Source organism: Falco naumanni, chromosome 7 (genome assembly GCF_017639655.2).
Source record: "Falco naumanni isolate bFalNau1 chromosome 7, bFalNau1.pat, whole genome shotgun sequence".
NCBI classification, from domain to species: domain Eukaryota; kingdom Metazoa; phylum Chordata; class Aves; order Falconiformes; family Falconidae; genus Falco; species Falco naumanni.
The window spans coordinates 41,276,796-41,289,451 of record NC_054060.1 but is presented as its reverse complement, the minus strand read 5'-3'; the positions used below and the strand labels follow the sequence as shown (position 1 = coordinate 41,289,451).

The window sequence follows — 12,656 nt, the reverse complement described above, 5'->3', positions numbered from 1 at the left end:
ATGAAGACAATAGGAAATGAAACAAAAGGCTGTACTGGTTAACCAAGGGGAAATGGGAAATCGGGTCATGTTGGTGTGTTACCGTGATAGGGTGACTGGTTTTCTGGGCAGAAAAATAAAGTTCATCTAATCTATCTGGACATCCTCAAAATATTTTTTATATGAGAAATGATTAAGGAATAGGAGAGAACTTTGAGGTGAAGGGAGCTGGCTAAAGAGGAAGGGAAATGCATGTTTCATTTGGGGGAGCGCATCAGTGTGCGTATTGACAGACTGACCTGTTGGGTACATGGAATTTACTCAAGGAGTTTCTTGAAGTCTTGTGGACTAATCTTATTTCGTTAATAACTGTGATACAACATTAAATTTACTGATGACACAGTTATTAATACAGAGAGGAATTATGATATCAGGCAGAATGAAATGACCTCGAGGACCAGAATAATTGGATTAATTTACTCATACAAAGTGCAGTACCATTCAGCTAAGGCTACTACTGAGAATTTATACAATTAAAATGGGAGTTAATTAGTTTTAGATCACTGTGGATGAGAGTATTAATCAGTCACAAGTTAACTGTGGGCTGCCAGTGTAGTATATTTGGTAACCAAATTCCTGTACAGAAATTCATTTTTCACAGGAGGCATTACTTTCCTGGAATTTTTACTTGCAATACTATATTCCCATCACCTTAATTCAGGAGGGGTGAAGTCAAACTGTAGCAGATACCAAGGGGACTGCTGGGGTGATCAGGGGAATGAATGAAGAGCCTGTTTTAGGAGTGAAGACTAAATGCTGAGCTTAGCTTGTTTAACCTAGGATTAGAGCAGGCATGACTGCAGTCTTTAAATACCAGGAAAGGAAAAATAGTTTAAAGGACAGCACTGGCACAAGAAGAAACTCAGTAAACTGGCCAACAGTAATTTTAGGTAGGAAATCTGAGGTTTCTATGGCAACCAATGAGTAAAGATTACTTGAAGGCAAAAAGTTGTTAGTTTTAATATAAAGTTTGACATGCATATGACAGATAGTGTTCATGGTTGTCATAGCGAGGAAGTGGACTCATCGGCTATCTCTGTGTTACGAATATAGCAGTGCCAGTCTTGGGCTGTGAGGCGGACTGGTGTGGCTTGGCCATGTCTGTACTGGTACACTCTTACCTCCCAGGATAGCGTGCTGGCATCCTCACTGCCTGCGGCGAGGTGCCTGGGTGGGCATTAAAGCCTGGCCTGAAGGAGTTGAAAGATTGACCTTCAGGTCCCGTACCATGCCCGGTATTGTTTAATCTGTTACTGGGTCCAGAGGTGTTTTCCCTTCCCGGTTCATTGTGAAGGGTTGAGAAAATTCCTGGTAGACTATGATGTAGAACTCCCTACTGATGGCACTGAGATTTTTGTCATTACTATTCCTATTTCTAAAATGTAAATAAATTCTGCTTTATGTGAATATTTGAAAAAATAGTAAACCTGGACCAAAAAAAATGTGCACTTTTTTTACAATAGGGAATAATTTACTTAAACTTCATAAAGTAGTTTGCTATTAGATCCTATTCTCAGGGCAAAAATCCAACAAATAGCTGGAAGAAGGAGGAAAAATGGTGCTTTCTAGTTACTTTGTTGTTATTCTGTCTTTGTGCATGTGCTATTAACTACTTTTGGACAGAGGGTAGCAGATTAGACACTATAGAAGGAGAACATTACTAGTTCTTACAGAAAGACACGAAGGACACAGTGACTGCAATGTTACAAATGTTATATATTATGTAAAAACAAAAAAAGGATCTTTTCTATGTTCTTGTAAAACAATCTTTTTTGTTGTTTAGATCTTATTGGAGGGTATTAAGTTAGAGAAGAGAATACGGGAGACCAAGCTAAAGAAGATGAAAGCACAGTGAGTACATTCCAGTGTTCTTTCCTTTATAACCCTTTTAATGATACAGGTGTTCCAACGAGATGACCAAAGTGGCAAAAGAACAATCGGAAATTTTCTGCAAATGACAATAGTAATATGAAGCAACGGTTTCTTAGCAACAAACTGGAAAAAACCCTAAAAAATATTTTTTCCTGCTGAGGTTTGTGTATGCTACGTTCCAAGCATTGTTCTGATGTAGACCCAGATTTTTGTGTTTTGTTTACATTAATGTTCTTACAGGTTTGCCTTGACATGAAGATTTTCTGAAGAACCACTGTTTGTGGAGACATTCTTACCTGGAGTATGACTGGAATGAAAAATCTTTTTAAGGTTAAGGCATTAGATGGAACATTAAAGCTGCATTTGTTAAGGGTTTGGTGAACTGTAAAAAAAAAAAAAAAAGAAAGGGGCAAACCATTGCAGGCAGAGGATGCTCATTTGGAAATGGTGAGTGACCACTGATACAACTCTGGCTGTTTCTCGATGGTGGTAAACAGACTGAATTGAACTTCTGCACAGTTTATGTGCTGAGTCCTGAGCCAAGCTGTGATTACACGGTGCATAATTACATAGTGTACTTTACGAAAAGGTTGGTTGATATTTTTCTGTGGAGTATGAAATTGACAGAAAAAAGAGGAAATGAACAATGATGTGTTTAATTTTGACCTTTACAGAAACTTTTTGGTAGTCTAAATTAAAAAAAAAAAAGAAAAAAGAAAAAAAAGAAAAGATTGCTTTCAAGTTGACCCAAAATATATTGCCTTTTTTCCCCCCTCCAATATAATCCAAAAATATTCTGCTGTATTTTTCCTCCTTTTCTGGTTTTGCCATTCCATAAGAAATTCTGGCTTTTAACCTGGATGGAGTGCAGACATTTAGCCTGAAAGCGTTTCTTGGCATGTCTTTCCAAATCCCCCCAAACCAGTTCCTTCATATTCCAGCTGATTCGGGCATTAGAATACGTGCTGAGACTTCCTAAATTTTCAACTTCTCTGTGAGTAATTTGATGTACAGGTTAATTCTTTGGGAACATGGAACAGTTAGAGGAAGAATCACAGCCTTTTCAGAGCAGTTTCCAGAAGGCAGACACCTAGCTGCTGGGTGGCAAAGGAGAACTGTGCATCTGTGCAAGACAAATCCCTGCACCTAGGAGTCCTTAGGTCAGGTCAGCGTGAAGAATCCTTCGGGTACAAAGTCCTTCCATCTATTTCATTATTTTTGATTTCATCTGTATTGCATTTAGTTTATTGCTTTTGAAGGCACGAATAACAGGATTTATCTTCTTCCCCTAGGGAGGAGTGCCATTTCCCCAGGTGCTTTGCAGTTGTCTCCATCAAGGAAGGATTATTTAAAATCAGCCCTGTTTTGGCTTCGCAAGCTTACGCGGCTCCTGTGTTAAAATGGAGGTTCCAGTTCACTCTGGATTTCACACAAGCAGTAAGAAATAGCTCTTTATTCTATTACAATAGCTGTGACAAGGTTAGAATGAAGCTGAAAGTAGAGCTTTATTTGGGGGAAGAGAGTAGTGGAAAAGGGAGGAGCTGCATGTAGCCACAGTGGAAGGGAAGTGATGCGTGACTTTCATCACAGATGAGAATGACAGACCACTTGGGGTGAATATGCCTGCAGATTTACTATCAAGAGGGGATTAATTTTTATATATGTGGTTTTGGAACAAAATATGCAAGCTTTTTTATTTTTTTTTTTTTTCTCCTTCTGTCTGGCAAATCTGTGGGTCAAAAGGAAATGTGTTTATATTGAATCTGGGCAAGATAATTCCTTCAGTGATCTTTATTCTGGTCCAGTATCCAATTTACAGAAAATAGTCTTATTTTTATTCTGCTTTTCACATTTCCAGGATATTTGTAAATCTCTTTGACAAAGCTTCCAATTTTGAAATTGATGAGATTCATGCCTGCCCAGTGTTTCCTGGGCTAAGTTAGAAAGATTTTTAAAGGCATTAAAGGGAGCTGTTTACGTGTTTATAAAACACCCTCCTCTTTACTGGCTTACAAAATTTACGTAAACAATACTATGATAAATCAGTCTAATTATGTATCTAAACTCCACATTCTTCAGTCTTTAAAACTGAATTATGAAATACCTGATTTGAAAACTGCAATGAGTTCGTAATTCAAGGCACACAAAAGAGAATGTCTTTGGTCTCATAAAACCTTTACGATTCATGGGAAGTATTTGCAAGGTGAAATAACCACAAGTTGGCTGTGAAAGAACTTGCAAAAGAATTTTTCTAACTAACTGAGATTGGGATTGCAGTATGTCTTACTAATACTTAGCATTGGCCGAAGCCTGCATGTCAGGATTCTGAATTTGAGAAGAGAATGTTATATAATTATTCCCCGCTCCCCCCCCCCTCTTGTGGAGCTACTTAGTTACCTACTCTGAGAGGACTTGGGTTCAGTTATAACTATTATATTTGCTGTCTGATGATGTTCTCTGGTTAAAAGGGAATAACGCAAAGGAGATGTTCAAAGTAGTATTTCTTGTTCTCATTCATCATCATGCCCTGAAAACTCCAAATGGTTTTGGTTTTCTATTACATAATAGTTTAATTATTTATATGTACTTTGAATTAGATTTTTCTGCTAGTAATTCTGTTATACATTTTAAATTAATGGAGATGCTTTAATTTTTTGCCGCTTTAGTGGTTTAACTGAGCACAGGGGTTTGGCCTAACAAAGGCTCTATTTGGTATGCAGAGAAGTAACACATAAAGGACCACATTTACTTTTTGCTAAATAGAAGCTGAGGTACTTACCAATCATAAAATAAAAGTTAAACAAATTCTGGGCAATATACTACATAGTATTATCTAATCCTTACAGTTTCTGGAATTAATTTTATACTTTATCAACGAAACTCACTGGGTCATGTGGGCATTTCACAGTAGTAGTGAAATGTGCCCACTGAAATAGGCCCTTGTGAAATATTTACGGGGGGTGTGTGCGTGTGGTGTGTGTAAACTCCTGGTGTGAGTGTGATTGCTCGGTTGTGTTCCATATGATCATTGCAAAGGCTGCTGTCTTCAGGCCTGGAGAATTACTTAGCTCAGTAGCTAAGTGCAGCTCTGTGTGTTGATTCTTGTCCTGCATGCCTTTTGCATTACTGAGCCACCCCAAAGGAAGCCGTCGCACTGAATTTTTAAAAAAGATTTTCCATGCTTATTTGTTGACCAATCAGGGCTAAAAATGTCATACCTTTATTCTGAAATAAATGTTCTCCCTTGTAGCCCCAGTGTACTGTATTTGTGAGCCAGAACGCTAAATCCTATGGCATCCAAGGCCTAACTGCCTCCATTGGGGAGGATGTTCACGGAGACCTGCCCTGCTGGAAGTGCCAGCGGTGTGTGACCTGTGCCGGGGAAGGGCTGTAACCGTGAGGCGCACGAAATTGTGAGGAGTGGAAGCGACACCTTTGGTGTAGAGTCGTGGTTTGCTGCCAGGATGTCCAAAGCTTTTCTTTGGGTTTTTTTATAGATTAATGTAAAAGCATTCACCGGGGAAGGAACCCGCTTTGGACTTTTCATCAAAACCAGCATGTTTATAGGTTCCACCTGGGCAATTCTGCTCTGAAATAGCGGTGACAGTGGGGCAGGACTGGTGAGGAGCCCCAGCACAGCTGGAAGGGGACGCTGCCTGAGCTGGGGGGATGGGAGCAGCCATGGGCACGGCTGCAGCAGGCCTGGGAGCAGGCGGCTTCCGGGGGGTCGTTGCCGAGGGAGGGGGGAGCCCATAGCTGGGGAAGAGGGGCCCGGTGGGCAGGCGGCCGGGGCCGGCCACGGGGAGCCGGGTGGGGGCGGCCGGGCGGCGGGGGCCTGGGGGAGCCCGGGGGAGCCCGGCGGGGCAGGCGGTGCCCGGGGGAGCCCGGCGGGGCAGGCGGTGCCAGGGGGAGCCCGGCGGGGCAGGTGGGGCAGGCGGTGCCAGGGGGAGCCCGGCGGGGCAGGCGGTGCCGGGGGAGCCCGGCGGGGCAGGTGGGGCAGGCGGTGCCAGGGGGAGCCCGGCGGGGCGGCTGGCAGCACCGCGGGAGCGCGGCCCAGGGCCAGGCCCCGCGCGCGGTGGCGGCCGCTGAGGGGGCGGCGCCCTCCGCGCGCTCGGTACCGCCGCGCCCGGGAGCGGCTTTGCCCCGCGGAGGCCGCTGTAGCGCCGCGTTGCCCCGGCGACCGGCTCGGCGGTGCTGGGGCGGCCCCACCGCGGGGGCCGGCGCCGTGCGGGCTGCGGGGCTGCCCCGGCCGGGCCCGGGAGAGCCGTCGCGCTCGCCCCCGCGCCGCCGGGGAGGGCTCCTGGGGGGGCTGCGCCGCGGGACGGGGGCGGGGAGCGTCACTGCACCGCAGCGACCGTCCCTCCTCCCGGGGTGGGGGGGCGCACAGAGGCGGCACCCGCGCACCGCGGCGGGGGGCTGCTCCGCTCCGCGCCCTGCCCCGGTGGGGAGCCAGCCCCGCAGCCCGGGCGCTGCGCGGAGAGACCCCGCCGCCCCCTCCCCGGCCCAGAGGCGGCGCCGTCCCCCTCGCCCCGCGCCGCTGCGGGCAGGGGCGGCCCGCGAAGAGGGGAAACTTGGCTCGCAGCTCCCCCCGCGCCGGGGGCTGCCGGTACCCGGGGCTGCGGGCGCCGGCCCCGCTGCCTGCCCGCCCGGGCCGAGCGGACAAAGTTTCCCGGCGGGAGGCTCGGCGCGGCGGCGGGCGCTGCCGCAGTGTGTGCACCCGGCGAGGCGGCGGGCGCGGCCGGGGCGCCGGTCCTGCCTCCTCCGGTGCGATGTGAGACTCGGGGCGAGCGGCGGCTGCCGGAGGCTGTAGTGTTACATGCGTCCGATAATCCTCTTCTCCAAAATGGATTTTAGTCAGAGCAATTTATTTGGATACATAGAAGACCTGCAGGAGCTAACTATTATAGAGAGGCCAGTACGCAGGAGCCTGAAGGTATATACTTCAAAATAGAACGATGCTTTAAAATCAATTTGAAATTGTGTCTGTTTGATTTATGCACAGCTAACTGAACAAGCAGTTTATTTTTTACGGACCAGAATACTAAAGATTGTTTTCGGTCATTTTGGAATAAACGGCCTCGAATTCTGTGTAGCAGGGACTTAGCATTTTCCCTGTAAGAGTATCATCCTCGAAAAAGAAAAAAAAAAAAAAAAGACTACCTTAGGTCTTTACATTAATTTATATGTGATTTGTTTAGACTTTAAGTGATTAATAGTGGTAGCGTCAGACATGGAACTGTACTTCTGTTGCATTCCGTCTTTTCCTGGTGAAAGATTTATTTGATTGAATTTGAAATGCTGGCTGCAGATTTCAGGGATTAAATTCAAATTGCACGTGGAACTGTCCCTGGTTGTGTGGGGAGGAAGGGGATGTTTTAAGAAGATTAAAGCGATGAAACAGTAAGGCATTGTAAACTCATAATCTCTATTTCACGCTTGACAGACACCAGAAGAAATAGAAAGATTGACAGTTGATGAAGAACTCGGTGATATTGAAAGGGCTGTTTATCTACTCAGGTATTTCCTAACATTACTGTGAAACACTGCTGACTGTTGTGCTCACACAGAGCTTTTTTAGTGCTTTACTTTTCACTATTACTTTGTCTTTCAGTAGTAGGTTTTTTTGGTGTTCTTTTTTTTTTTTTTTTTTTACTTTCTGCTCGTTTAACGTGTAGGCAACAAAAATAAGTACTGTCATGTAAAAAATTTGCATAGAATAGGATGCCTGCATACATGTATAAACGTTTCTTTTCTGAGTTTCTAATATGGCCCTCACCAAACTGAATTGTACTTCATCTTCTTTTCCTCTGCAGTTGATTTTGCAAGATTCCCTAAGTGTTAACATTAATGACACCAATCATTCAGTGATTTCATAGTCACTCTAAGGCATGAACAGTTATCACAGACTGATAACAGAGCTGTTTGAGCATACTGTATATGTCTGGGCTTTCGGAAGAGAAAACTTGAGGATTAGTTTTATAGTCTGTAGGAAATACTATAGAAAATACTATATTAATACTTCCCTGTGTTCTGGTGGCATTTTATTTATTTATTTTATTTTACTTCTTTCTTCTTATTCTTCAGGATAATTACTGGCAGCTACTTGAATAACTTTAATTTTGATAGTTTAAAATACAGATCTTTCAACTACTGTGTAAGTCATCTTTGAGAGTACAAATGTTCTGAGGGATTTTAATTTGAGTTTGCATTTTTAAACAATGCCTAGTAATTGGAGAACCAGCTGCAGCTCCCTCTCAGTTTGCTTATTCTGCTATTTAAAGTGCTCTTCTAGTCTATGCTTGTCTTCAATGGTTAGGGTAGATATTCTCAGTGCCTTAATTTTCTCTTTTTGGGGTGTGTGTCATTATTTTTAGGTAAGCATTTTTCTCCATTGATACTACTTTTGATACTGAGTTTTGTTTATTTTTTCTTTTAATGCTTAACTTTATTAAATAGTAGATTTTAAAACTTGCATTGCTAATAGTTCCTGTAATCAAAGGAGTCTGTTGACTCTACGGAAATCCAGAGGAAACAAGTCTGCACGTGGTGCATATCATTGCAAAGGATGCATATCAATTTTAGACTGCAATCAGCATAGTTTAACTTTTTTTTTTCCTTTCCCTATGTGGCAGCAAATTTCTTTGTTTTTTCCCAATTAAAGATCATGTTTCCAGCATTATGTCTTTATTGGATCATTGCCTTATTAAAGGGTAAAAGGTTCCACTTCATATCTTTTGTCTTACTAATTGCTTTTCACCCTGGCCTTGAACTCCTAACATCTTCATCTGCTTTCTCTCTACTTGAGCAGCTGCTCTGGGGACGTAATATTTTTTTTCTTTGTGATGAAGTTTTCATTTTTGTCTCTGCATTGTCCTCATTGCTGAAAGGTAGCTTCGCTTCAGCTTGCCTTGATAAGCTTTTCATAAGTCAATCGCTTGCTGTGATTGTCCAGGTATGTTAATACAATAATCCAGTGGAAGCTTTTGCTGTTCAATAGCGTATTGCCTTCCCTGTACTAGAGTTGAAAAGCTGCCTGTAATACAGGTCGTATCCTTTATATAATGTACAAAAGTATGTATTTTTGGCTTGTGTGGCATTTTTAATCTATTATAATACACTACCCCTTCCTGTTCCTGTTTGACAACAATATCAGCCTGGTCTTTTCATGTTTCAGTTTCTCACACAGATGCATTATTTGCTGTCCTTCAGGTTGTCCCTTATGTGGGACTCTCCTTGATTTTATCCAAAAAGACACTGCCTTTTCTGAAAATCTCACTATAAAAATTGCTTTGGTGACATTGAAATGAATTGTTAATGATATCTGTATTGTGCCCCATTTGGAAAGGATGGTGCTATCTCCGTATACATTAAGAAATATACAAGAACAATAATAGAAAGAAAATCTCTTACCTTCACTATCTAGAGGTAGTATCAAAATACTTAATGTTGTGTCACATGGTCTTTTATATTGTCATTTATGTAACCCTAGTCTGCAGATTGGAGAATTTTAATTTACTGAGGAGGGTGTCTTTGGTATTGCTTGTATGGTACTATGGGGCTGACTAATACTGAGAGAACCTTTGTATGATATAGCAAAGCTAATGTTTACTAATTATTTTCTGTGAAAATCTAAAAAGAGCCCTCACATTTTAATGACTTTCATTCTGAACAAAAAACAGCCCAACCACTTTCTTCTCTTTTCACACCAACTTTTCCCTCCAAAACCTGCCCCCAACTTCTCTTCCCTAGCCTTGAATTTAGATACCTTGGTCTGCTTATACGCAGAGTTGTTGCATGTTTAATAATGGATACTTGCTTTTTCTAAATTTCTGCTTCTGAAGTCTTTTACTGTTGTAATCTGAAAACAAGTACATTGACATCTCCTAGTTGAAGAGAATAGTACTGCCTTTTACTGTCTGAGGTTTTTGGTGCCTGAATAGTGTTGGTGGTTTGGTTTGGCGTGTGCTTTTTTATGTTTGAGGTGTTTTGGGTTTTTTTGTCTTTTTTTCTTTTCTGTGGCTGATACTTGCTATACTGTGTATATGAGAAGGTATTAATTCCCCAATTCTCATCGGTTTCGTCAGTCCATTCTTTTTTCACCTCTTGTATTTACTTCTCATTTGCCAATAATATTATGGAGTTTCTGGCATGCTCTTCTACTTCTTGATATTGTAAAATTATTTATTCTGCTCATCTAGTTTGTATTTGTATCTATCTAATGATTATTTTGTATTTCCACCGTGTCTTGTCTGGCTATATTTAGCCATGATGTGTTGTTATAGATTTTGTAAATTTCTGTTCATTGTCTGAAGTATGACGTGTCTGCAAATGTTCTTAGCATGTGGTGAGTATGTCTACACATTAATCCTGTTTGAGATCTCACTTTCATAGAGATGTGGCTTCATTTTAATTAATTTTCTGTTGTTACCTATCAGTTTGTTTTTACAGTCTAAAGTGCTAATTGTAATTTTGATAATCCTAGCAAGTTTCTCTATTTTTTTTAATTATTATGTTTAGGGGATGACTTTGCTTTCAGTCTCCCTTCCTCTGCCAGTACTATCCTTCAAATAACTATGTATTGAGGTAGTTTGGCAAGGTGATCTAGGTAAAGCTGATAATTTTCAGTCAGATTAGTTTTCAGCTAAATCAACTCCTTGGTTTGGCTCATCATGTGTATATAGAAACAGTTGTGCAAGGAAGAGGAAAGGACTCGGTAGGTCTCCTGGTGGCCAGAGTCACTTTAATATGACGTAACCATGGGTGAACTTCAAGTTTAGATCATTGTTGCTCAGAGTACTGTTTTAATTAGGTAACATTCTGCAATTAGATTGAACAAGTTCTAATTTAATAAGAATGCGGTAGCAAATTGGACTGTCTTTTGTTGTAATCTCAATTAACCTTGATTCTGGTTGAGGAACTGGACTTCCTTAGACCAGGTTGTCAAGGATGTTTTTGAACTTCCCATTGGAATCAATTTGATTTAGGTACCTAAAAAGGGAGAGGCATTTGAATGTCTAGGATCTATGTTTTACAGCTTAAGCTGGAGTGCTTGGTGGTTTTTGGAGAGTCTAACTGGAATCACTGAAGAGTTGTATTCTGACTGTGTTTCACATGTTGCTGGCCCAACAGAAGAAGGAGAAGAGCAAAATATCTATGTGCATCTCAACCATGTCAGTGTCAAGATTGATGGCTTATCGTAATACCATCAGCAGATTCAGACAAGCTGCCAGACTTTGCACTAAAGTGACCGAATAGTTTGCGTTCCACCTCAGGGCATGGTGACCTTTACCGAGACAGTGGCAATAAGCAGCTCAGGAACAGTAATTTTTATTTCTGTTACAAACTTTTGCCTGTAGTCTTAGTTTACATGTTTTCTGATGTTTGATTGATGTTGCTACTTTTATATGTCTTACTCTAGATCACTTTTTTATGGCATACAGTCAATAGCAAAATATGTATTCTTTGCCCAATGTGAATCTGGTTTGGGTATAGCATGCACGCTGTGGAGTGGTTTGTTTTCTGAGGACTGAGTAGATTTCCCTAGGGGTTTTACATTGTTGTGTGTGCTATGTTATTTTGTATTCAGCTACTTCCCATTGCTTGTGTCTGCTTAGTGTTAGAGCTTCCAGGCCTTGACATTTCTGTCACACTCAAAACAACAGGGCAATAATGAGTTGTCAAGGTGGGAGATTGAATTATTCACCCTTTTGGGAACATACTGTACTTTGGTTTTGGAGTGATCCTATCTCTAGAAAACAAAATCCCCCTCCAAAACATTTAGCACAGGTTTTGAAGACACAATAGATACTTTATCTAGGTTGAAAGGAATTCAGTGCCTATAAACTTAGCATGTGTTAAGAAAAAAACCACACCCTGTACTTTATTGTAGCCATCCTTGATTAGCTAGAATATTCCTAAATTCTAAACATCCTTTTATACAGAATATGTTGTTAATTGTGAGTGTCAAAACCACTACTATTTAAAAGATTTTTTGATTTTTCTTCTAGTTTTAGTTTTCATCATGTTAGTTTTGGAGGTTTTCTCTGTAGGTGCAGACAGCTCACCTTTGATTCTAAACAGAAGCTTTAGTTTAAATATAACTTTAGGAGCTGGTTTTCTAATGGAAACATTGTCAATTTTATTTGTGCTACATAAGCATGAGAACTGGCTACTCTATTCTGACTACTTCTGAATTTCTGGCCCTGATGCATACATAGAATACTGAAAGATCCAGCTGTCATGCTAAGTGCGTTGGAGAACTATTCTTTCAACTATAGTGCCAAGCTGTAAATACTAACATAAAAAGTATTTCTTCAGCCTACATGCGCACACACACATATCTTTTATTTTGTAAATTACAACTTCAGTTTTATAAAAGTTTCATTCCTGATTGACTTAGTTGGATGGATTAATTAGTTGCTTGGCCTTGACTCCGTTATGCAAATAAATTATGTATATGAAATTTATTCTTTTACCTTAAAGTGAAGGGTGTACCTTTAGTCTGCTGGAATGACACTAAGTCACATAAATGCTTTTGTTGATCCTGTTTGCTGAGTAGAAACTACAGCTGACAAACCAGCTGTAAATATACAGAACAGAGTTAATATAGTGCTCTGAGAAATCTTAATAAAAAAAAAAAAAAGACAAGGAGAGAGGAAAATCTTCATTTCAGTTCTCTTTCTTGGGCCAGTCAGCGTAGGAAGATTGCAGGGCCAATCCTTTCCCCCTTGTAGTGTTTGTGCTAT

General features: G+C 41.5%; 1 protein-coding gene across 3 annotated transcripts in view; it reads left to right on the top strand.

The window, feature by feature from the left end:
- Positions 1 to 6,295: 6,295 nt before the first annotated feature.
- PPP4R4 (protein phosphatase 4 regulatory subunit 4) overlaps positions 6,296 to 12,656 on the top strand; it is a 69,449-nt gene continuing 63,088 nt past the window's right edge. For all 3 annotated transcript variants that reach the window (XM_040600986.1, XM_040600985.1, XM_040600988.1), the window contains exons 1-2: positions 6,296 to 6,844; positions 7,355 to 7,428. In XM_040600986.1, coding sequence (XP_040456920.1) covers positions 6,728 to 6,844; positions 7,355 to 7,428 — 191 coding nt within the window. In that variant the 5' untranslated portion in view covers positions 6,296 to 6,727. The remainder of the gene's footprint in view (positions 6,845 to 7,354; positions 7,429 to 12,656) is intronic.